The 20,703-nt window shown below is 39.1% G+C and overlaps 2 protein-coding genes and 5 long non-coding RNA genes across 8 annotated transcripts; 3 read left to right on the plus strand and 4 right to left on the minus strand.

The window, feature by feature from the left end:
- The first annotated feature begins 31 nt into the window (after nucleotides 1-31).
- On the plus strand, nucleotides 32-944 carry LOC124204559. Its single transcript, XR_006878990.1, has 2 exons — nucleotides 32-701; nucleotides 776-944. It is a non-coding gene; the product is annotated as an uncharacterized LOC124204559 (long non-coding RNA).
- A 336-nt stretch (nucleotides 945-1,280) lies between these two features.
- On the plus strand, nucleotides 1,281-4,966 carry LOC124204547. Its single transcript, XM_046601615.1, has 21 exons — nucleotides 1,281-1,580; nucleotides 1,645-1,885; nucleotides 1,977-2,042; nucleotides 2,107-2,169; nucleotides 2,238-2,279; nucleotides 2,357-2,419; nucleotides 2,491-2,553; nucleotides 2,620-2,682; nucleotides 2,748-2,780; nucleotides 2,852-2,905; nucleotides 2,965-3,027; nucleotides 3,087-3,170; nucleotides 3,248-3,310; nucleotides 3,377-3,454; nucleotides 3,535-3,597; nucleotides 3,667-3,726; nucleotides 3,798-3,872; nucleotides 3,949-4,011; nucleotides 4,081-4,122; nucleotides 4,187-4,342; nucleotides 4,401-4,966. The coding sequence occupies exons 2-21, from the start codon at nucleotides 1,795-1,797 to the stop codon at nucleotides 4,904-4,906; spliced, it is 1,791 nt and encodes a 596-aa protein (XP_046457571.1). The 5' UTR covers nucleotides 1,281-1,580; nucleotides 1,645-1,794; the 3' UTR covers nucleotides 4,907-4,966.
- Nucleotides 2,949-8,893, minus strand: LOC124204552. The gene is made up of 8 exons (XR_006878980.1): nucleotides 8,476-8,893; nucleotides 7,794-7,911; nucleotides 7,113-7,311; nucleotides 6,794-7,036; nucleotides 6,494-6,631; nucleotides 5,867-6,414; nucleotides 4,953-5,027; nucleotides 2,949-3,992 (listed from the first exon to the last, which is right to left on the minus strand). It is a non-coding gene; the product is annotated as an uncharacterized LOC124204552 (long non-coding RNA).
- A 1,106-nt stretch (nucleotides 8,894-9,999) lies between these two features.
- On the minus strand, nucleotides 10,000-10,845 carry LOC124204558. The gene is made up of 3 exons (XR_006878989.1): nucleotides 10,552-10,845; nucleotides 10,389-10,470; nucleotides 10,000-10,171 (listed from the first exon to the last, which is right to left on the minus strand). It is a non-coding gene; the product is annotated as an uncharacterized LOC124204558 (long non-coding RNA).
- Nucleotides 10,846-10,866: 21 nt separating this feature from the next.
- LOC124204555 lies at nucleotides 10,867-12,314 on the minus strand. 2 transcript variants are annotated; one of them, XR_006878984.1, is made up of 3 exons: nucleotides 11,951-12,314; nucleotides 11,408-11,543; nucleotides 10,867-11,330 (listed from the first exon to the last, which is right to left on the minus strand). It is a non-coding gene; the product is annotated as an uncharacterized LOC124204555 (long non-coding RNA). The 2 variants fall into 2 exon arrangements; XR_006878983.1 differs by having other exon boundaries at nucleotides 11,856-12,314.
- Nucleotides 12,315-13,655: 1,341 nt separating this feature from the next.
- Nucleotides 13,656-15,063, plus strand: LOC124204549. The gene is made up of 6 exons (XM_046601619.1): nucleotides 13,656-13,748; nucleotides 13,823-13,897; nucleotides 13,974-14,036; nucleotides 14,106-14,147; nucleotides 14,212-14,367; nucleotides 14,426-15,063. The coding sequence occupies exons 1-6, from the start codon at nucleotides 13,673-13,675 to the stop codon at nucleotides 14,929-14,931; spliced, it is 918 nt and encodes a 305-aa protein (XP_046457575.1). The 5' UTR covers nucleotides 13,656-13,672; the 3' UTR covers nucleotides 14,932-15,063.
- LOC124204553 lies at nucleotides 13,840-19,965 on the minus strand. Its single transcript, XR_006878981.1, has 8 exons — nucleotides 18,501-19,965; nucleotides 17,819-17,936; nucleotides 17,138-17,336; nucleotides 16,819-17,061; nucleotides 16,519-16,656; nucleotides 15,892-16,439; nucleotides 14,978-15,052; nucleotides 13,840-14,017 (listed from the first exon to the last, which is right to left on the minus strand). It is a non-coding gene; the product is annotated as an uncharacterized LOC124204553 (long non-coding RNA).
- Between the last annotated feature and the right edge of the window lie 738 nt (nucleotides 19,966-20,703).

The following is a 20,703-nucleotide window of genomic DNA, read 5'->3' on the forward strand; positions in this document are numbered from 1 at the left end:
TGTGCCGATATAATTCAAGCAAAATATTAATCGACGCAATCAAATTATTTATCCAGCAAGGGATCGATGTCAATGGGGAAAACAACTACGAAAACAACGCACTCTATTTATTATGTAAATTTAATAGAGGCGAAAGACTGATCGATGTAATCCAACTGTTAATCGAATTTGGGATTGATGTCAATGGGGAAAACGATGAAGGAGACGCACTCCATTTATTGTGTCAATTTAATAGAAGCGAAAGATTAATCGACGCAATCAAATTGTTAATCCAAGGTGGATTTGATGTCGATGGCAACAATGTGCGCTCATTTCTATGGGAGAAGGCCAATATTAATTATGATAAAATTATTAAACTCTTTCAATCATTGACAATTGATTTCATCTTCTGATGCTTTCAGCCGATCAGAAGTTAGTTGTCACATTGACAACGTGATATGAACATTTTTTATTGTTTAACTTACAGTCATGTCAAAGTAATTTGCAGAAAACACTGAGCGATTAAACGAATCATTAGGTAGTTAGCTACCAGCAAAGAATTGTCGACAAAATTAACGGGCAAGTAACCAAAGCAAATGACTGGCTCTTCTCGGGATAATAGCACAACAAGTTTAATTCATTCTTATTGGCATTTCTAGAAACTTCGGCAGATTTGATGGGAACGAAGGACTTTGTCAAGGAATAAGACAACAAATGAACCGGTAATGCTGATAAGAAAAATTTGAAAAAGAAAAAAAGAAAATGGTTTGAACTTGAAATCTTTTTTGTTTCTCAGAGGATATAAGTCAATTGAGGCACATTCAAAGAATCGCCGAATAATTCAACCAAACGCCAAGTTCAAGTTCAAATTCCATGCTCAACATTTAGTAACAAAAGGCCAACATTTACAGTTCAATATCTAACAGCATTATGACTTTTCCAATAAATAGGGATTCAAAACCCAATAATTTTCCGTTGCTCCATTCACTTTGCACCAGCCCTCGCACATCCTCATATCTTTGCTTTCATTTAAGATGTCAAAGACTCTTTTAAATTTGCAGGAAACGGAAGAAGCAAATTAAAAAGTTAAGTGCCCCGATTTGAGAAAATAAAAGAAACGAATCGTTTAAAAGAATTAGCAAACATAGCAAATAAATTTAAGCGGAAGCAGTAGTTATTTTAAAAACGTTGGGATTATTGATGCAGAGGCCCAAGTCCCGTTCAAGTTCCGCTAGTCAAAAAATTTGGTCGGCCAGTGAGAAAAACAAACACTGACCGACCGACCGAGTTGGTCTATTGTTATTTATTTCCATGAGAAAGGCCAATTCATTTTGTTTTGTTTTGTTTATAGATTTGAATGGACATTGGGAATTTTCGTATATATAGTAGATCCATGAAACAAAAGACGATATACGTGTGAGCCAAGTTCACTTTCACTGAAGCGTCAAAACAATAGAGTGCGGTTACTACGTTTGTAACGGGACCCTCGACACATTACTGGTTAAAGAGTGGCTGTCCTCCTAAACTTTGGTTAGTTCAAGCGCAAATTTCAATCGGTAAACAACCGTGGCATTTAAGGAGCGTTAAACATGAACACCTTGGTAAGTTGAAGACTTCGTAATTATTTTAACACATCATTTCTCCAAACCCTATATTCAATGCCAGGCTTTAGCGGCCTTTCTCCTGACGTCCACCTGTTTAGCTGTAGCCTCCCCTTAGTTCTTGGGCGATTGGGACTGGAATCTGTTCTCCCATTTCCCTGATTATTACACAGCGCTTTTTCCGGAATCCAAGCAGCCGGAATCGACTGATCTTATGTCGGCGGAGAATCTGTTAACCCAAGGCGTCGATCACTCTGCCACGCTAGCTCTAGTGGGACTGGTAATGTGTCTTAAGGAGACAAAAGGTATAACATGATGAAAACCCCCCTCACAAACGGGAATTTATTTATAACGCAATGATAAACAGCAGTAAAAATTTAATTGTTTCTACTGCAGCAATAACAAAACGATTAGAAGAGACCATGGCGGCGTCTGTTGGAAATTTGACGAAGGAGTTGCTCGGTAATTATTGAATCGATAACTGTGAACCCAATTAAAAATAGTAAACAACAATATCTTTGTACAGAAACTTCACAGCGCTTGGCGGAAACCAACGACATTGTTGCGAACTTGAAGAAGGAATTGAATGGTATGATTCGTTCTAAACCAAATATTTAGTAAAAATGATTTATTTAAAAAAAACTTGTTTTCTATCAGAAACGAGAGCCAATTTGATCAAGGAATCGAAGGAATCGACAGGTATTTTCAATTTCAATATTTTGGCAAAAATAACGGTAACGTAGAAAAGATAATTGATATATTTCCGTGGTTGTTAGCTCCTTCGCAGAGTCTGGACACCAATACTACTACCATTGGGAGTTCAAGGAATGACTTGGCCGGTAATATTTTTCACTATACTGACATAAATCATCAGCAGAATAATCTAAAAAATATTCTCGGGTTATTGTAGACATATCTCGTCGTGTGGACGAAACAACCACCACCGTTAGCCATTTGACGAAAAAGTTGTCAGGTAATAAACAAACAAGTTGTGAAAAAATGAGTGGCGATTAAAAAACAGATGTCAATTGACGTGTAGAAACATTGCAGCGCTTAGACGACACGACGGACGTTGTTGAGAATTTCAAGACTGAACTGACTGGTATTAATAATTGACAAAATGAAATAATGAGTGAAATTTTGAAATTCTTTAATACAAATCGACAGAAACGAGAGTCAACTTGACGCGGGAATTGACAGGTATTTTAAATTATTATTTCAAAATTCAAACGACATCAGTAAAAACCGAATGAAACTTTTGCGATCTTAAGCAAATTCGCGGCGACTGCAAGATGCCACCACAAGTTCAAAGAATGAACTAGCAAGTAATTCCCATGAGATGTAAAAGTTGAACAGAAATCAAAATGCCTTTACCCATTGACAGTCTTCTCACGCCGCTTGACTGAAACGAACGACACCGTTGGAAATTTGTCGAAGAAATGTACAGGTATGATCTCGTTTCAAAATTATAATTATGATTGACAACTAATCAAATTCGTTTAAAAGAAATCTCGCAAAACACGTCGAAAAATGCACAGCGCTTGGTGGACACAAATGTCGTCGTAGGAAAATTAAAAAATGAATTAGCCGGTAATAATAACCAATTTTGTAAAAATCGAGAAATAAACCGCATGAAATTTAAAAAATAATAAAAATCTCGAATGCAGGAACTTCGCAGCGCCTGGTGGAAACAAACGTCATCGTCGTGACTTTGCAGAAGGAACTGTCCGGTATAATTATCTTTTAAGAAATTTTAAAAGGGCACGAACGAACACTTTCTTATTCGACTTTTCCAGACACTATAAAGCAGGAATCGGCCAAAGCTCTGAGCTGTTGCACCAAGTCAAAGGCGGATTTGACCAAGGAACTGAAAGGTATAATTTACTGCTTCCGGAAATTGAAAAAAAAGGGACGGTGGGGAAATAAATTAAACGCTTCTCGTGTGAACTTGCAGCGACCTCACAACGTTTGGATCACACGGAAGACACGGTTATGAATTTGAAGGAGGAGATGAACGGTAACATTTTTTTGTGAAACAAACAAATGGTGGATATTTTAAAAAAGAAACTCATGTTTGAAATATTAGAAACCGTCAAACGTTTAACCGAAACCAACATGGCAGCAGGAAATTTAAAAGACCCAAATGGTAACACTCGGCTTTCTTTTTTTGTTGTTTAAAATAAGAAAACCCTAAAATAATTCTAATTTTAAATAAAGAAAAACAAGCAGCGGCACTTCAACACTTTCTCGAAACGAACATCATCATTGTCAGTTCGAAGAAGGAATTGACTGGTACGTTCATTTCAAATTAAAATTATTATTACGCTGAACGGATAATAATGATAATTCTTCGGCCATTTACCCCCAGAAATGTCGCAACGTTTGACTGCAACAAATGACGCCGTCGGATATCTGACAAAAGAGCTGCTCGGTAACATTTAAAATTATTTTAAAAAAAGGGGGGTCATTAAATCGACTCTACATTTCGTACAAATTTCAGTCACCAAGGCCAAAGTTGGAGCTTTGACTGCAGAGCTGAAAGGTTTTTAAAAATGTCTAACTAAACTTTAGAGCAACACCTAATGAGCAATCCTTATATGCAACAGTGAATGGAGGACTAGCGTCCAGCATAGGAAGAATGCCGAATTCATGCAGAGATTTACTGCAGATAGGACACAGACAAAGCGGATTGTATTCCGTCATGGGAGCCAAACAAGTGGAAACTCTTTACTGCGACTTTACCCAGACGCCAGGAGATGAAGGTACACATTTCGTACAAGCTTTTAATTAGTTTTACTAAATCGCCCCGACTATAAACAGATTTCCAGAGGTGGGTTGGCTTCAATGACGTGAAATCAAAACCCACTTACTTCCACGTCTCGAGAGCCTTGCCGTACAACGAAACGATAACACCAATTCCATTCACACGAGCCATACTCAACCAGGGAGGGGCCATGAATAAAGAAACGGGAAAATTCACGGCTCCGGTGGCGGGTGTCTACTTTTTCTACTTCACCGGAACCGTATTTTTGCCCACGGCGACATCTTCAGCTTCTTCAACCAGACCGGATTTTACAATGTGCCTATTCAAAAACTCAAATTGCGTCGAGTGGCTGCTGGAGAGGCCAGACGAAATCAGCACAGGGAATCGACACGAAAGAATCGCCTTGCAATCGACCGTCAATTTGAAACAGGGCGATCAAATCTGGCTGGCCATTGGCAAGAAAAAGTCGCCAGGAGGTTACCTGGTCGGCGACGCTCTAACAAACTTCAAAGGTTTTCTAATCCAAGAAGACATTTCGCAGTCGCTACACGTCGTACCCTAATTTCGATTACCTATCGCTTATATAAAGAAGAAAAATACACTTTTACCTGTCGTTATCAAAGATTGAAGCTGAAATTGTCCATTTAGGTCCTCCGCATGTCCAGGAGAAGAAAGTGAATCAACTGCAATGAAAAATGAAAAAAAAAATTAAAATCAAGAACGAAAGCTGCAAATATCAATAATAGCTTGTCAATTTTAAAATGGCTTAAATCAAAGGTTTTTTTAATTTTTTGATTCAAGAAAACATTTCCCAGTCGCGCCCGGCCAAAGTCCCGTAAAATCGGTTAAAATTCCCACAGATCAAATAAATAATACAAAGCTTTAACGTGTTGCTATTAGGCTGTACAATAAACTTAAATTGACTTTCAAGTACAAAAGTTAAACAAGACACGATTGAAATCGACTCTAGTCAGAGTCGTCAATTTTTTGAAGCACAACAATAACTCTTGTTACTCGAATCGAGTAGTTATTTTCTTGATGATTGTTAATACATTTTAAAAAATGAAATTCGTGGGCAAATATGAAACATTTGAAAAAAAAAAAGTAATGTTCAATCCAGTGTGGCAGTTGCTGTGGGTTCTTGCTTAAGGAAATGATATTACTCTATGCAAATTGGATCTCAATGTGGCACTCCCTGTCATTTTCAGGAAAACCCGATTAGTGGGGTGGATGACAGACAGCAGAAGTCGTTCCACCCACCCAACCCAAATTTTGCTACAGAAATTTGAGTGGTGACTGTGGTGAGTTAAGAAAAAACTCTAACAAAAACTCTAACAAATGTTTCACGATAGAGGAGAAACAACTTCAGCCATGTTTTTCTATGAAATGTTCTTTCACCTCCATATGGCATATGTTCATAACACAGCCCATGTTTGCTCACATGGGCCTCCTGATTAAAGCAAACTGTAGTTTTACAAATGTTCATCTAAGTATAATAAAAGATTTTTCAAATTTAAAATACATCGTTTTTGTGAAGACTGGAGCTGGAAAGGAATTTTTACTTCTTCATTTTACGTGAAAGCTTGGTGTGTACCGTGCACTGTGTTGATGTGTCAACGTGAAAAACTGTTGAAAGAAAATGGCCGCTGGTAAGCCAACACAAGGTTTAATGAATCAAACCTAGATGGCATGAAATGATAAAAAATTCAAAACAAACGTTTTTTTTTAGTTTCCAAACCGCGCGAAACTAAAAGATTATGGAACAGAAATTTCAGTGATTATTATAAACTTTAGTAAAATAATATCTGGCTGTCTAGCTTTGCGTAAAATGACACGAAAAAATCGCAACTACAGAAATGAATTTTAATTTTCACATCATCCGCTTTCTTCTTGTTGATGAACCGTTAACCTTGCACAATTCACACCACCGTCCCCATAAAAACCAGCTCGATAAGAACGATTGGATGATATGGTGCAATGTTTCCTGGGCCGCAAATTTATTCTGGCTGAATAAACTCGTTGCAATTCCTGCAGATTTCCCCACAAGTAGGTTCCAATTGTGATGTAAATCTGTTTAACGATATTATTCAACAAAATGTCGATGTAAAAGGTTGTTGATCTCTGTCTAGTCGCTTTAACTGTTTGCTACCTCATCGCACAGGTAGTATGGCTGTAAACTGTTTTTGTACCGTTATCTTGCAGGGGCCCGTTGAGAAACGACCAGCGTGTAATGACGTCATGACTCTGATGGAGTTGCCAAAACACCAGTGGGCCCAGCGATGTCAATCTAGATGGAAATCAAAGATTCTTCAGAGTGGCTTACAGAGCTGCTGGTTAACAATCCGGGGAATTATTCAGAGACTAAATCCTCCAGATGAAATTTAATGCAAATTGTCTAATTCAACTCCTGAAAGGCTGCAAGCGTACCTATCATATCATTCTAACATACCCGCATTATTTCTTCAAAGGAGAGTTCTTCATCGATGGATATTAGCCACAGCTGTAGTTAGACACGGATGACGAATCTTGTTGCTCTGCTGGTTTTGTTTAATTCAGGCCACGTGTTTCAGAAAAACGAAAGGAAATTCTAATCCAAACGGCAGATGCTTTGCTTGGACTGAATTGATTTTGTGAAAAGGCGCCATCAATAAGGTACGAATGATTAAGGACCACTCCAAATCATCTAGAACAGCTGCAAGAAAGAAAAGGTTAAAAGAAATCATTACTTCCTTTTGTAAGCACAGTCCATTCGCTGGACTTTGAGTTACCGAATGAAGAGAATTTTTCCTCGACGTGCGATGCGAGTCCGTCGCCCCGAGATTTGCTAGACGGAAGTTTCGCCTTGTGTTCGGTTCCGAGTTGTCGATTCCCAAAATCAGTTGGCTAATAAATTTCAATAAGTTTTATCTTTGATTGATTCTCATCGAGTCGTCAATTCCCAAGTCTTGGCAGCGTCAAAGACCAGCCCTAAATAAAGACAGAATATATGATTTTATTAGTTTTTAAAATTGAAATAGGCCCGAAAACTATTTTTGCCCATTGAGCTCACAACTTAAACGTAGAATTGAAAAAAAAAAGACCACTGCTGTAATGACATCACAGTGATGTCACGATTGAACTGACATTGATATAATTGAACAACTGGGATGAATGGACAGAATGGGGTAATTGCCACAAGGAAATTTTTTTTTTAATCTTTTGAAAAATGCCAACAGAACTGCAACCACTTTCAATTTTCATGCCGAGCGGGATAAATAAAAAAAATTATGAATTAATGATTTAAAAAAAACAATTGAGTGTCATTGAATTCACAGAATTGAAAACTAAAATTAAGGTGGGATCCCTCAACATGAAATAATAATATTTAAAAAAAAAGACGAGATGTTGCATGAATTGATTTGAAAGTCACAAATCTTGACATGAATAAATACTTGTGCGAGGTAAATTACTTTCAATGATGTCGGATTGATGTACAATGCTTATTACATGTTTCGAATGAAGAGATTTAACAACATCCTTCCTATTCGCACAATTTTGCCATCAGACAGAATTGCACGTCCATAAGCGCTGAAAAATAAAAAAATTATAAAAAAAGACAATTTTTTAACATTAATAGCAAGGAGAGAAACGATCTGGTGGTAACTTGACTAGCACAATAGTTGAGCATCGCTGTGAGTGTTGTTACCGAATATCGAATATCGAAGCCCCAGGATTCACCATGCACCCCCCGATGCATGACTACCGGCTATCTCGCGGATCTGAATCTAGCATGAATATTCTCCCATAAGCACATGTAATTCAAGAGGTTATCTTCGTGCACAAAGACAACATTTGGGTAAAGACCGACGAGCCCGACCGACCCCGTTCCCCGATGTGAAAATGGTCATCGTCTATTCATTTAAACTAGATGCGATGGGTGGCCTCATAACGACACCCATTCAACACGACACTCAACTACCCAATCAAGCGGAACTAATGAAGGAAATGCTGGTAAGTAAAGGCCCTTGGCTCAGATCAGACCGCATCACCAATTGCCTCTAATTCACCTCTCATTCTACATTTCCATCGTCCTCTGCGCTGAGGAATATTGGACCGAGCCCAATATCGACCGACGGTCCCTCAGCTACTCACCAGAGTTCCCTCTCCAGCACGGGGTTAGATAATCCTGCATGTGACGCCACAGTGGCGCCAGAGCGGGTATATGAGCAACCAACAATGCTCTCCAGGGGGTTTGAACCCCTGGTCTCAAGGTGTACCTCTCTTCCTCCTCTTCCTAATCGACACCTTATCCCATTCACCCACTCTCCCCTAGATGTTATTGACAAAGAAAATGGTTTTAATTTCAGTGGATGATCACCAGACATTGAATCTGGTGTAAATCGATCCTAGTAAAATTTTAATACACGTCGTGAAAAAAATGGCCATGATTTAATTGATTTATTGATTATGATGCAACTTCGTCGGCGATTTTCTTGGAACAAGCTACGAGGATCGCGTTTAAAACATGTAGTAGAGCGAGAAGGTTTAGGGGGAAATTTGGATATCAAGAAGCGTTTTCGGGTTTGCGTAGATATCGACATAAATTAGTTTATTTTATTTTCCCCTTTCACAGTTTTACCATATGCTAGTGAAGAATAAAAAGACGGCGGAACGACAGTCAATGAGAGACAAGTTGCCCTGAACCTCTATTTTATTATGAGCTTTGTTTTGATTACTCTTTTAGCTACAACTCTACAAGTTCTACGTGGCGGCCGAGAATGCCCTTTATCCCGATTATACTTCACAGTATTTCTATTGTATTTTGTTAAATTCTAATTATATAATTATTTATGGAAGATCTTTGAAATAATTTAGGGGAAATTCTACCATGGGAACATTTCATATTTGCATGGAAAATTCTACTGCCATGGCCGCCGACATTGTGCCCATCGTCTACGGAGGTACCGATTACTCGCCCTCTTCTTACATTGACGAGGGAGATTTCAAATCGCCAAAAGCCTGCAATACTCAATACTGCTGCTGGATGTGAACGAAGGCCTCTATTTCAAATATTTCTACTGAAAAAAAAAAAAAAAAAAAAAGATTTCAAAGTGGTGAACAGGCTGGTGGTGTGAACTTTGCGAGACATGTAACGATCCTCAACAGAAACCCAAAGTCTACGCGGATATGACGGACTGGTGGTATCATAAAAATGTTGTTACCCGTCTCTCTGGATTGGATTGCCTTGACAGTTTACTGCAAAAAAAGTTGACAACGTCCTGAATCTAACGTGTGTTGACAATGTTTGCTACTACCATGAAAAATAAGGTGTTCGATGGAAAAGTAAACGGTGAGCCTTCGAGGAGGTGCCGTGGTGGCTCCTCTTGGTCGATTTAATTAAAATATTTTTGGATTTCATAGTGAGTAAAAAAAACGGTCCTGTGTTACTGGCGTTCTACAAACGAGTGATATAAAAAAAAAACCTCAGTGAGTAGCCTTAACAAGAATGTCAAGAGGAAACAGTCCCATAGTTGACCGACTAGCTCAGGAATAGTCGTACTCTGCGCTGTGTATATAAGCCTAAAGTTTCATAATCAACGCCGCCAAAAATAGTCAAAAAAGGAAGAGAGATAAATTTGTACTACCTTTAAGCCTGGGACAATACAGCCAGGCATCCATCCGCTGAAAAATTGACCAGACACCAGGCGGGATAGAGGAAAAAGGGAGTCCTCATGTGTTGTGTACACCCACTACAGGGGTACACGAGAACATTTTATGAAACTGGGAGAAGATATCAGCAACTCAAGCAACATTGGTAGTTTCTCCAATACAAGAGGATGCTGTTAACCTAAATTAAAAATCAAGAAATGGTTACAAAGACAAATATACATTTACAATCAAGTAGGAAAATTTACGAGAGTGGTACAGTGTAACAGTGGTAACTGGTAAACAAAAGGTGAATTGAAGCTTGAAGGTTTCCATGTTATATTCACTGAATTGGTGCAAGTAATGCATCATTCTGAAATGTACCAGGTCCCAGGAATAAGAGTAATGAAAATTATTACCCGAACAATGAGATTCCTGCCGCCAGGTTAACACCAGCACAACAAATTCTTGCATCTCATTGTTGTGATGGCTGGCTCTGGCCTTAAATTTGCACAAAGGAAAAAGGTTACGTAATGCAAACAAACAACCATGCATCAACAGGGCTGCAATAACAGGACTTACGTGATTAATGCTAGGCCTATTTTAGTCGGGAACTTGATTTTGATTTCTCAGAATTTAGAAAAGGGTTTCAAGATTCCACAATCATTCTATATGCATTCTTGATTTTATTTGCCTGCTGTAAACAACATGGAGCACGTATCAAATAATAACTATTTTAAGAGAATAATCTATAATGAGACACATTTTTCGTGCAGCCATCGCCAGCCACGTTTGAAACCTGAGCAGACGACGCCATTTGGCAATCAGCTATGGTTAAGATATCGATATAGTTGAAACAATTTTAAAAAATCGAAAATCAAAAAATCAAATCAAATATAGAAAAGGATTATACTCGTTTATTTAGAAAAACAAAATTTAAAAACACGTAAGAAAATAAATCAGTTGCAAAACATTTGATGAAAAAGACCAAAGTTAAACCCTCAATAGTTTGCTGTTGTACCAAGCGATTTCATAATCGACTGGTACAACTCGTGATTGTTGTTAACTACGGCGCAACAAGTGGGTCTCGCAATGGGCGCCTTCGTAATAATCGTTGGGGCACTGGCAATGGACTTGGCCGTCGCCGGTGCAGACCCCAAGATTCTGGCAAGGGCAGCGCAAAAGGAGACGGTTGAGGTCGTTCCTCAGTCACGTTCCACGACAGTTCTTCACCAGATTGAATCAGGATCGTGCTGTCGGGGCAGGTGAAAGGATATCCGCCCGGAATAAGGACACAGAAGGGAGTGCATGGGCTGTTGAGGCAAGGATTGCTCACCGTCGTACTATTGTATCGATATTCCCTGAAAATTGTTTGAAATGAACAAATTTAAAACATGAACAATCAGCTGGATCGAATCCGGAATGGATAAATTCCTACCTTTTACGGTACTGGGCGTGGCAATGTCTTTGACGAGTAAGACCATAACACCACGGCCAAACTTTTCTTGTCGCCCGAGTTCTCCTTTGCTGGTTGATATCCACAAGGGCGTGCTCAAAACTTTACCGTTTCTTACCTGAAAGAAATCAAAGGTGAAAAATCAATAATCACAAATTGAAATTTTAACTAAAAGCTATAGAAAAAGCTATAATAAAAAAAGCATCATTGCCATCAATCCAAGCCATTTCGATTGGCCGACTAGATCCGGCTTAAACTGTCCAACACAGTTCGCCCAAAATGGGATTGACGACGATCAAAGTGGATGATTCAATAAAGAATAAAGAGAGACATACTGATACAATAATAAAACCTCAATCAAATCACTTCAAAGTTGACGCAAAAATATTGACAACTGGAATACACAATTTTTTCTTGTTCCCATACTCACAGTTACACACGTCTGTTCCTTAACATGTGTCGCGAATTATACATTTGATTTAATCCGAGTCTGATTAAATGGGAAATGTATAAACGGTTAAACACCTGTGAGGCATAGTGCGTGACTTGACGATTGAGTAGTCTGCTAGTCTGGTCACGTGACGCCCACCAGAGATCCGATCGAAAAAGACTCGTTTAATTGAGTTTATTAATTGTTATACTAATTTTTTGAAATAAATTTGAATTGAAGAATGTGTGGGTAATTGTTTTGAACAAGATTACCCCACTTTGAAGGGTTTTCGGCCAACGGTTTTCTTTAGAAAAGGAATTGAGTGGACGATGAGGCACTTGCAAAGGTACAGGAAACGCATGCGTTTGAATATAAAGGCAAGCCAAACACCACAAAATGTATTGCGATCTTCAAATTGTGATTATCAAAGAAAACAGTCTTTCTGCAGCATCTTCCAGTAGTAATCTCTATTCTCTACTCAGAATAAATTGAAAATGGTTAACTTTCGAAATCAACAACACCGTCACCGGCCAGTTCAGCATGGTAGACCCCCTGCTCACAACATTCCGCCGTATAGAGCGCCAGTATTGGCCCCCGTTGTCAACCGCCAGCCGGCACCTCGACAAAGACAGGATCCGCCGTATTATGACCAACCGGAAGAGGTTGAGAAGAGAATTCGACAAGAGTCGGGCGCCGCGAGTTATTGTCTTACTTATTTGATCGGCCCGGAAGTAAACGATACTTTGGTATCAAAAGGAAAGATTTCGCGCTTCAGAAACTACGACTTACAAGATCATTTGGAAATACTAGCGAGAGAAAGTAAAGTCAATGCATCTTTTCTCCCCAGTCGACTATCTCAGAGTCTAGTTAAGAGAGTTACGCGAACGAGAAATAACGTCTACCATAACAACTGGACTGCTATTCAACGTGACAGTACAGTTCTGTTCGCACCATTGATCGAACTGGCAGATTGCCTCGGCAAGCCCAAAGTGGCAAATGACATTCAAGAAATACTCAATAGTATCAACGCGGGCGACAGCACCGGAGGAGTAAGTTTTGTACCTTTCAACTTTCCAGCCAGCGGATACGACCAATTGGCGGCCTTTGGACTACATCAGATAATCGAGGCTCTGATGAATAAATATGTGGCCAAAAAAGGTATTTGGCAAAATCTCAAAGCCAGAAAACCCGTTGGTTCCCCACCGCCGTCACTAGACATTTATTACAACATCAAAGACATAACGGCCGACGTTGTAAACGACCCTGACTATCTAGGAATTGGCGGAAATAACCGTAACGATCGCCTCGTTCTAACGTCAGTTAAAGAATTACGGCTTGATCTAGCGCATGGACGTTACGAGAACACGTACAACGGATTTGAAAATAAACTGGCCAAAGTGATCGAGCTGCTGCCCCTGCTAGGAGCCCCGGAAGCGGCAATAGAAGTCGGACTCATTCGAGATATCTTGGTTCAGCTGAAGAGAACCGGAAAGCAAGTACGTCCGAGCCTGTTTCCGACTCTATTTAAAACGTGCTAATATGGATAATTGCATTTTCTTTAGCCTGCAGGTGGATTCTTTTGGCCCGGGACGATCTGACCAGGTCTGATGCTTGATGATGGTTATAAATCGAGCTCAGACCATCGGTAACTAACCTCCCCCGCCAAACCTGAATCTTTCTCTCGGTAGGCTTTTTTTTTCTCCAATCGTCATATTGAATGACTTGTACATACTGTAAAATAAAATTTCATAAAATTAAAACTAAAATTTTTTTTAATGAAAACAAACGAACGGCGGGTATTAAAAAAAAAGAAACTTATGTTTGAATTATTAGAAACCGTCAAACGTTTAACCGAAACCAACATGGCAGCAGGAAATTTAAAAGACCCAAATGGTATCACTCGGATTTCTTTTTTTGTTATTTAAAAGAAAACCCTTTAATAGTTGTAATTTTAAAAAATTTTTAAGAAAAACAAGCAGCGGCACTTCAACACTTTCTCGAAACGAACATCATCATTGTCAGTTCGAAGAAGGAATTGACTGGTACGTTCATTTCAAATTAAAATTATTATTACGCTGAACGGATAATAATGATAATTCTTCGGCCATTTACCCCCAGAAATGTCGCAACGTTTGACTGCAACAAATGACGCCGTCGGATATCTGACAAAAGAGCTGCTCGGTAACATTTAAAATTATTTTAAAAAAAGGGGGGTCATTAAATCGACTCTACATTTCGTACAAATTTCAGTCACCAAGGCCAAAGTTGGAGCTTTGACTGCAGAGCTGAAAGGTTTTTAAAAATGTCTAACTAAACTTTAGAGCAACACCTAATGAGCAATCCTTATATGCAACAGTGAATGGAGGACTAGCGTCCAGCATAGGAAGAATGCCGAATTCATGCAGAGATTTACTGCAGATAGGACACAGACAAAGCGGATTGTATTCCGTCATGGGAGCCAAACAAGTGGAAACTCTTTACTGCGACTTTACCCAGACGCCAGGAGATGAAGGTACACATTTCGTACAAGCTTTTAATTAGTTTTACTAAATCGCCCCGACTATAAACAGATTTCCAGAGGTGGGTTGGCTTCAATGACGTGAAATCAAAACCCACTTACTTCCACGTCTCGAGAGCCTTGCCGTACAACGAAACGATAACACCAATTCCATTCACACGAGCCATACTCAACCAGGGAGGGGCCATGAATAAAGAAACGGGAAAATTCACGGCTCCGGTGGCGGGTGTCTACTTTTTCTACTTCACCGGAACCGTATTTTTGCCCACGGCGACATCTTCAGCTTCTTCAACCAGACCGGATTTTACAATGTGCCTATTCAAAAACTCAAATTGCGTCGAGTGGCTGCTGGAGAGGCCAGACGAAATCAGCACAGGGAATCGACACGAAAGAATCGCCTTGCAATCGACCGTCAATTTGAAACAGGGCGATCAAATCTGGCTGGCCATTGGCAAGAAAAAGTCGCCAGGAGGTTACCTGGTCGGCGACGCTCTAACAAACTTCAAAGGTTTTCTAATCCAAGAAGACATTTCGCAGTCGCTACACGTCGTACCCTAATTTCGATTACCTATCGCTTATATAAAGAAGAAAAATACACTTTTACCTGTCGTTATCAAAGATTGAAGCTGAAATTGTCCATTTAGGTCCTCCGCATGTCCAGGAGAAGAAAGTGAATCAACTGCAATGAAAAATGAAAAAAAAAATTAAAATCAAGAACGAAAGCTGCAAATATCAATAATAGCTTGTCAATTTTAAAATGGCTTAAATCAAAGGTTTTTTTAATTTTTTGATTCAAGAAAACATTTCCCAGTCGCGCCCGGCCAAAGTCCCGTAAAATCGGTTAAAATTCCCACAGATCAAATAAATAATACAAAGCTTTAACGTGTTGCTATTAGGCTGTACAATAAACTTAAATTGACTTTCAAGTACAAAAGTTAAACAAGACACGATTGAAATCGACTCTAGTCAGAGTCGTCAATTTTTTGAAGCACAACAATAACTCTTGTTACTCGAATCGAGTAGTTATTTTCTTGATGATTGTTAATACATTTTAAAAAATGAAATTCGTGGGCAAATATGAAACATTTGAAAAAAAAAAAGTAATGTTCAATCCAGTGTGGCAGTTGCTGTGGGTTCTTGCTTAAGGAAATGATATTACTCTATGCAAATTGGATCTCAATGTGGCACTCCCTGTCATTTTCAGGAAAACCCGATTAGTGGGGTGGATGACAGACAGCAGAAGTCGTTCCACCCACCCAACCCAAATTTTGCTACAGAAATTTGAGTGGTGACTGTGGTGAGTTAAGAAAAAACTCTAACAAAAACTCTAACAAATGTTTCACGATAGAGGAGAAACAACTTCAGCCATGTTTTTCTATGAAATGTTCTTTCACCTCCATATGGCATATGTTCATAACACAGCCCATGTTTGCTCACATGGGCCTCCTGATTAAAGCAAACTGTAGTTTTACAAATGTTCATCTAAGTATAATAAAAGATTTTTCAAATTTAAAATACATCGTTTTTGTGAAGACTGGAGCTGGAAAGGAATTTTTACTTCTTCATTTTACGTGAAAGCTTGGTGTGTACCGTGCACTGTGTTGATGTGTCAACGTGAAAAACTGTTGAAAGAAAATGGCCGCTGGTAAGCCAACACAAGGTTTAATGAATCAAACCTAGATGGCATGAAATGATAAAAAATTCAAAACAAACGTTTTTTTTTAGTTTCCAAACCGCGCGAAACTAAAAGATTATGGAACAGAAATTTCAGTGATTATTATAAACTTTAGTAAAATAATATCTGGCTGTCTAGCTTTGCGTAAAATGACACGAAAAAATCGCAACTACAGAAATGAATTTTAATTTTCACATCATCCGCTTTCTTCTTGTTGATGAACCGTTAACCTTGCACAATTCACACCACCGTCCCCATAAAAACCAGCTCGATAAGAACGATTGGATGATATGGTGCAATGTTTCCTGGGCCGCAAATTTATTCTGGCTGAATAAACTCGTTGCAATTCCTGCAGATTTCCCCACAAGTAGGTTCCAATTGTGATGTAAATCTGTTTAACGATATTATTCAACAAAATGTCGATGTAAAAGGTTGTTGATCTCTGTCTAGTCGCTTTAACTGTTTGCTACCTCATCGCACAGGTAGTATGGCTGTAAACTGTTTTTGTACCGTTATCTTGCAGGGGCCCGTTGAGAAACGACCAGCGTGTAATGACGTCATGACTCTGATGGAGTTGCCAAAACACCAGTGGGCCCAGCGATGTCAATCTAGATGGAAATCAAAGATTCTTCAGAGTGGCTTACAGAGCTGCTGGTTAACAATCCGGGGAATTATTCAGAGACTAAATCCTCCAGATGAAATTTAATGCAAATTGTCTAATTCAACTCCTGAAAGGCTGCAAGCGTACCTATCATATCATTCTAACATACCCGCATTATTTCTTCAAAGGAGAGTTCTTCATCGATGGATATTAGCCACAGCTGTAGTTAGACACGGATGACGAATCTTGTTGCTCTGCTGGTTTTGTTTAATTCAGGCCACGTGTTTCAGAAAAACGAAAGGAAATTCTAATCCAAACGGCAGATGCTTTGCTTGGACTGAATTGATTTTGTGAAAAGGCGCCATCAATAAGGTACGAATGATTAAGGACCACTCCAAATCATCTAGAACAGCTGCAAGAAAGAAAAGGTTAAAAGAAATCATTACTTCCTTTTGTAAGCACAGTCCATTCGCTGGACTTTGAGTTACCGAATGAAGAGAATTTTTCCTCGACGTGCGATGCGAGTCCGTCGCCCCGAGATTTGCTAGACGGAAGTTTCGCCTTGTGTTCGGTTCCGAGTTGTCGATTCCCAAAATCAGTTGGCTAATAAATTTCAATAAGTTTTATCTTTGATTGATTCTCATCGAGTCGTCAATTCCCAAGTCTTGGCAGCGTCAAAGACCAGCCCTAAATAAAGACAGAATATATGATTTTATTAGTTTTTAAAATTGAAATAGGCCCGAAAACTATTTTTGCCCATTGAGCTCACAACTTAAACGTAGAATTGAAAAAAAAAAGACCACTGCTGTAATGACATCACAGTGATGTCACGATTGAACTGACATTGATATAATTGAACAACTGGGATGAATGGACAGAATGGGGTAATTGCCACAAGGAAATTTTTTTTTTAATCTTTTGAAAAATGCCAACAGAACTGCAACCACTTTCAATTTTCATGCCGAGCGGGATAAATAAAAAAAATTATGAATTAATGATTTAAAAAAAACAATTGAGTGTCATTGAATTCACAGAATTGAAAACTAAAATTAAGGTGGGATCCCTCAACATGAAATAATAATATTTAAAAAAAAAGACGAGATGTTGCATGAATTGATTTGAAAGTCACAAATCTTGACATGAATAAATACTTGTGCGAGGTAAATTACTTTCAATGATGTCGGATTGATGTACAATGCTTATTACATGTTTCGAATGAAGAGATTTAACAACATCCTTCCTATTCGCACAATTTTGCCATCAGACAGAATTGCACGTCCATAAGCGCTGAAAAATAAAAAAATTATAAAAAAAGACAATTTTTTAACATTAATAGCAAGGAGAGAAACGATCTGGTGGTAACTTGACTAGCACAATAGTTGAGCATCGCTGTGAGTGTTGTTACCGAATATCGAATATCGAAGCCCCAGGATTCACCATGCACCCCCCGATGCATGACTACCGGCTATCTCGCGGATCTGAATCTAGCATGAATATTCTCCCATAAGCACATGTAATTCAAGAGGTTATCTTCGTGCACAAAGACAACATTTGGGTAAAGACCGACGAGCCCGACCGACCCCGTTCCCCGATGTGAAAATGGTCATCGTCTATTCATTTAAACTAGATGCGATGGGTGGCCTCATAACGACACCCATTCAACACGACACTCAACTACCCAATCAAGCGGAACTAATGAAGGAAATGCTGGTAAGTAAAGGCCCTTGGCTCAGATCAGACCGCATCACCAATTGCCTCTAATTCACCTCTCATTCTACATTTCCATCGTCCTCTGCGCTGAGGAATATTGGACCGAGCCCAATATCGACCGACGGTCCCTCAGCTACTCACCAGAGTTCCCTCTCCAGCACGGGGTTAGATAATCCTGCATGTGACGCCACAGTGGCGCCAGAGCGGGTATATGAGCAACCAACAATGCTCTCCAGGGGGTTTGAACCCCTGGTCTCAAGGTGTACCTCTCTTCCTCCTCTTCCTAATCGACACCTTATCCCATTCACCCACTCTCCCCTAGATGTTATTGACAAAGAAAATGGTTTTAATTTCAGTGGATGATCACCAGACATTGAATCTGGTGTAAATCGATCCTAGTAAAATTTTAATACACGTCGTGAAAAAAATGGCCATGATTTAATTGATTTATTGATTATGATGCAACTTCGTCGGCGATTTTCTTGGAACAAGCTACGAGGATCGCGTTTAAAACATGTAGTAGAGCGAGAAGGTTTAGGGGGAAATTTGGATATCAAGATGCGTTTTCGGGTTTGCGTAGATATCGACATAAATAATTTAATTTAATTGTCCCTATGCTAGTGAATTAAAAGACGATGGAACGACAACCAATGAGAGACAAGTTGCCCTGAACCTCTATTTTATTATGAGCTTTGTTTTGATTACTCTTTTAGCTACAACTCTACAAGTTCTACGTGGCGGCCGAGAATGCCCTTTATCCCGATTATACTTCACAGTATTTCTATTGTATTTTGTTAAATTCTAATTATATAATTATTTATGGAAGATCTTTGAAATAATTTAGGGGAAATTCTACCATGGGAACATTTCATATTTGCATGGAAAATTCTACTGCCATGGCCGCCGACATTGTGCCCATCGTCTACGGAGGTACCGATTACTCGCCCTCTTCTTACATTGACGAGGGAGATTTCAAATCGCCAAAAGCCTGCAATACTCAATACTGCTGCTGGATGTGAACGAAGGCCTCTATTTCAAATATTTCTACTGAAAAAAAAAAAAAAAAAAAAAGATTTCAAAGTGGTGAACAGGCTGGTGGTGTGAACTTTGCGAGACATGTAACGATCCTCAACAGAAACCCAAAGTCTACGCGGATATGACGGACTGGTGGTATCATAAAAATGTTGTTACCCGTCTCTCTGGATTGGATTGCCTTGACAGTTTACTGCAAAAAAAGTTGACAACGTCCTGAATCTAACGTGTGTTGACAATGTTTGCTACTACCATGAAAAATAAGGTGTTCGATGGAAAAGTAAACGGTGAGCCTTCGAGGAGGTGCCGTGGTGGCTCCTCTTGGTCGATTTAATTAAAATATTTTTGGATTTCATAGTGAGTAAAAAAAACGGTCCTGTGTTACTGGCGTTCTACAAACGAGTGATATAAAAAAAAAACCTCAGTGAGTAGCCTTAACAAGAATGTCAAGAGGAAACAGTCCCATAGTTGACCGACTAGCTCAGGAATAGTCGTACTCTGCGCTGTGTATATAAGCCTAAAGTTTCATAATCAACGCCGCCAAAAATAGTCAAAAAAGGAAGAGAGATAAATTTGTACTACCTTTAAGCCTGGGACAATACAGCCAGGCATCCATCCGCTGAAAAATTGACCAGACACCAGGCGGGATAGAGGAAAAAGGGAGTCCTCATGTGTTGTGTACACCCACTACAGGGGTACACGAGAACATTTTATGAAACTGGGAGAAGATATCAGCAACTCAAGCAACATTGGTAGTTTCTCCAATACAAGAGGATGCTGTTAACCTAAATTAAAAATCAAGAAATGGTTACAAAGACAAATATACATTTACAATCAAGTAGGAAAATTTACGAGAGTGGTACAGTGTAACAGTGGTAACTGGTAAACAAAAGGTGAATTGAAGCTTGAAGGTTTCCATGTTATATTCACTGAATTGGTGCAAGTAATGCATCATTCTGAAATGTACCAGGTCCCAGGAATAAGAGTAATGAAAATTATTACCCGAACAATGAGATTCCTGCCGCCAGGTTAACACCAGCACAACAAATTCTTGCATCTCATTGTTGTGATGGCTGGCTCTGGCCTTAAATTTGCACAAAGGAAAAAGGTTACGTAATGCAAACAAACAACCATGCATCAACAGGGCTGCAATAACAGGACTTACGTGATTAATGCTAGGCCTATTTTAGTCGGGAACTTGATTTTGATTTCTCAGAATTTAGAAAAGGGTTTCAAGATTCCACAATCATTCTATATGCATTCTTGATTTTATTTGCCTGCTGTAAACAACATGGAGCACGTATCAAATAAT

This window comes from Daphnia pulex, chromosome 10, assembly GCF_021134715.1.
Source record: "Daphnia pulex isolate KAP4 chromosome 10, ASM2113471v1".
Classification (NCBI taxonomy): Eukaryota; Metazoa; Arthropoda; class Branchiopoda; order Diplostraca; family Daphniidae; genus Daphnia; species Daphnia pulex.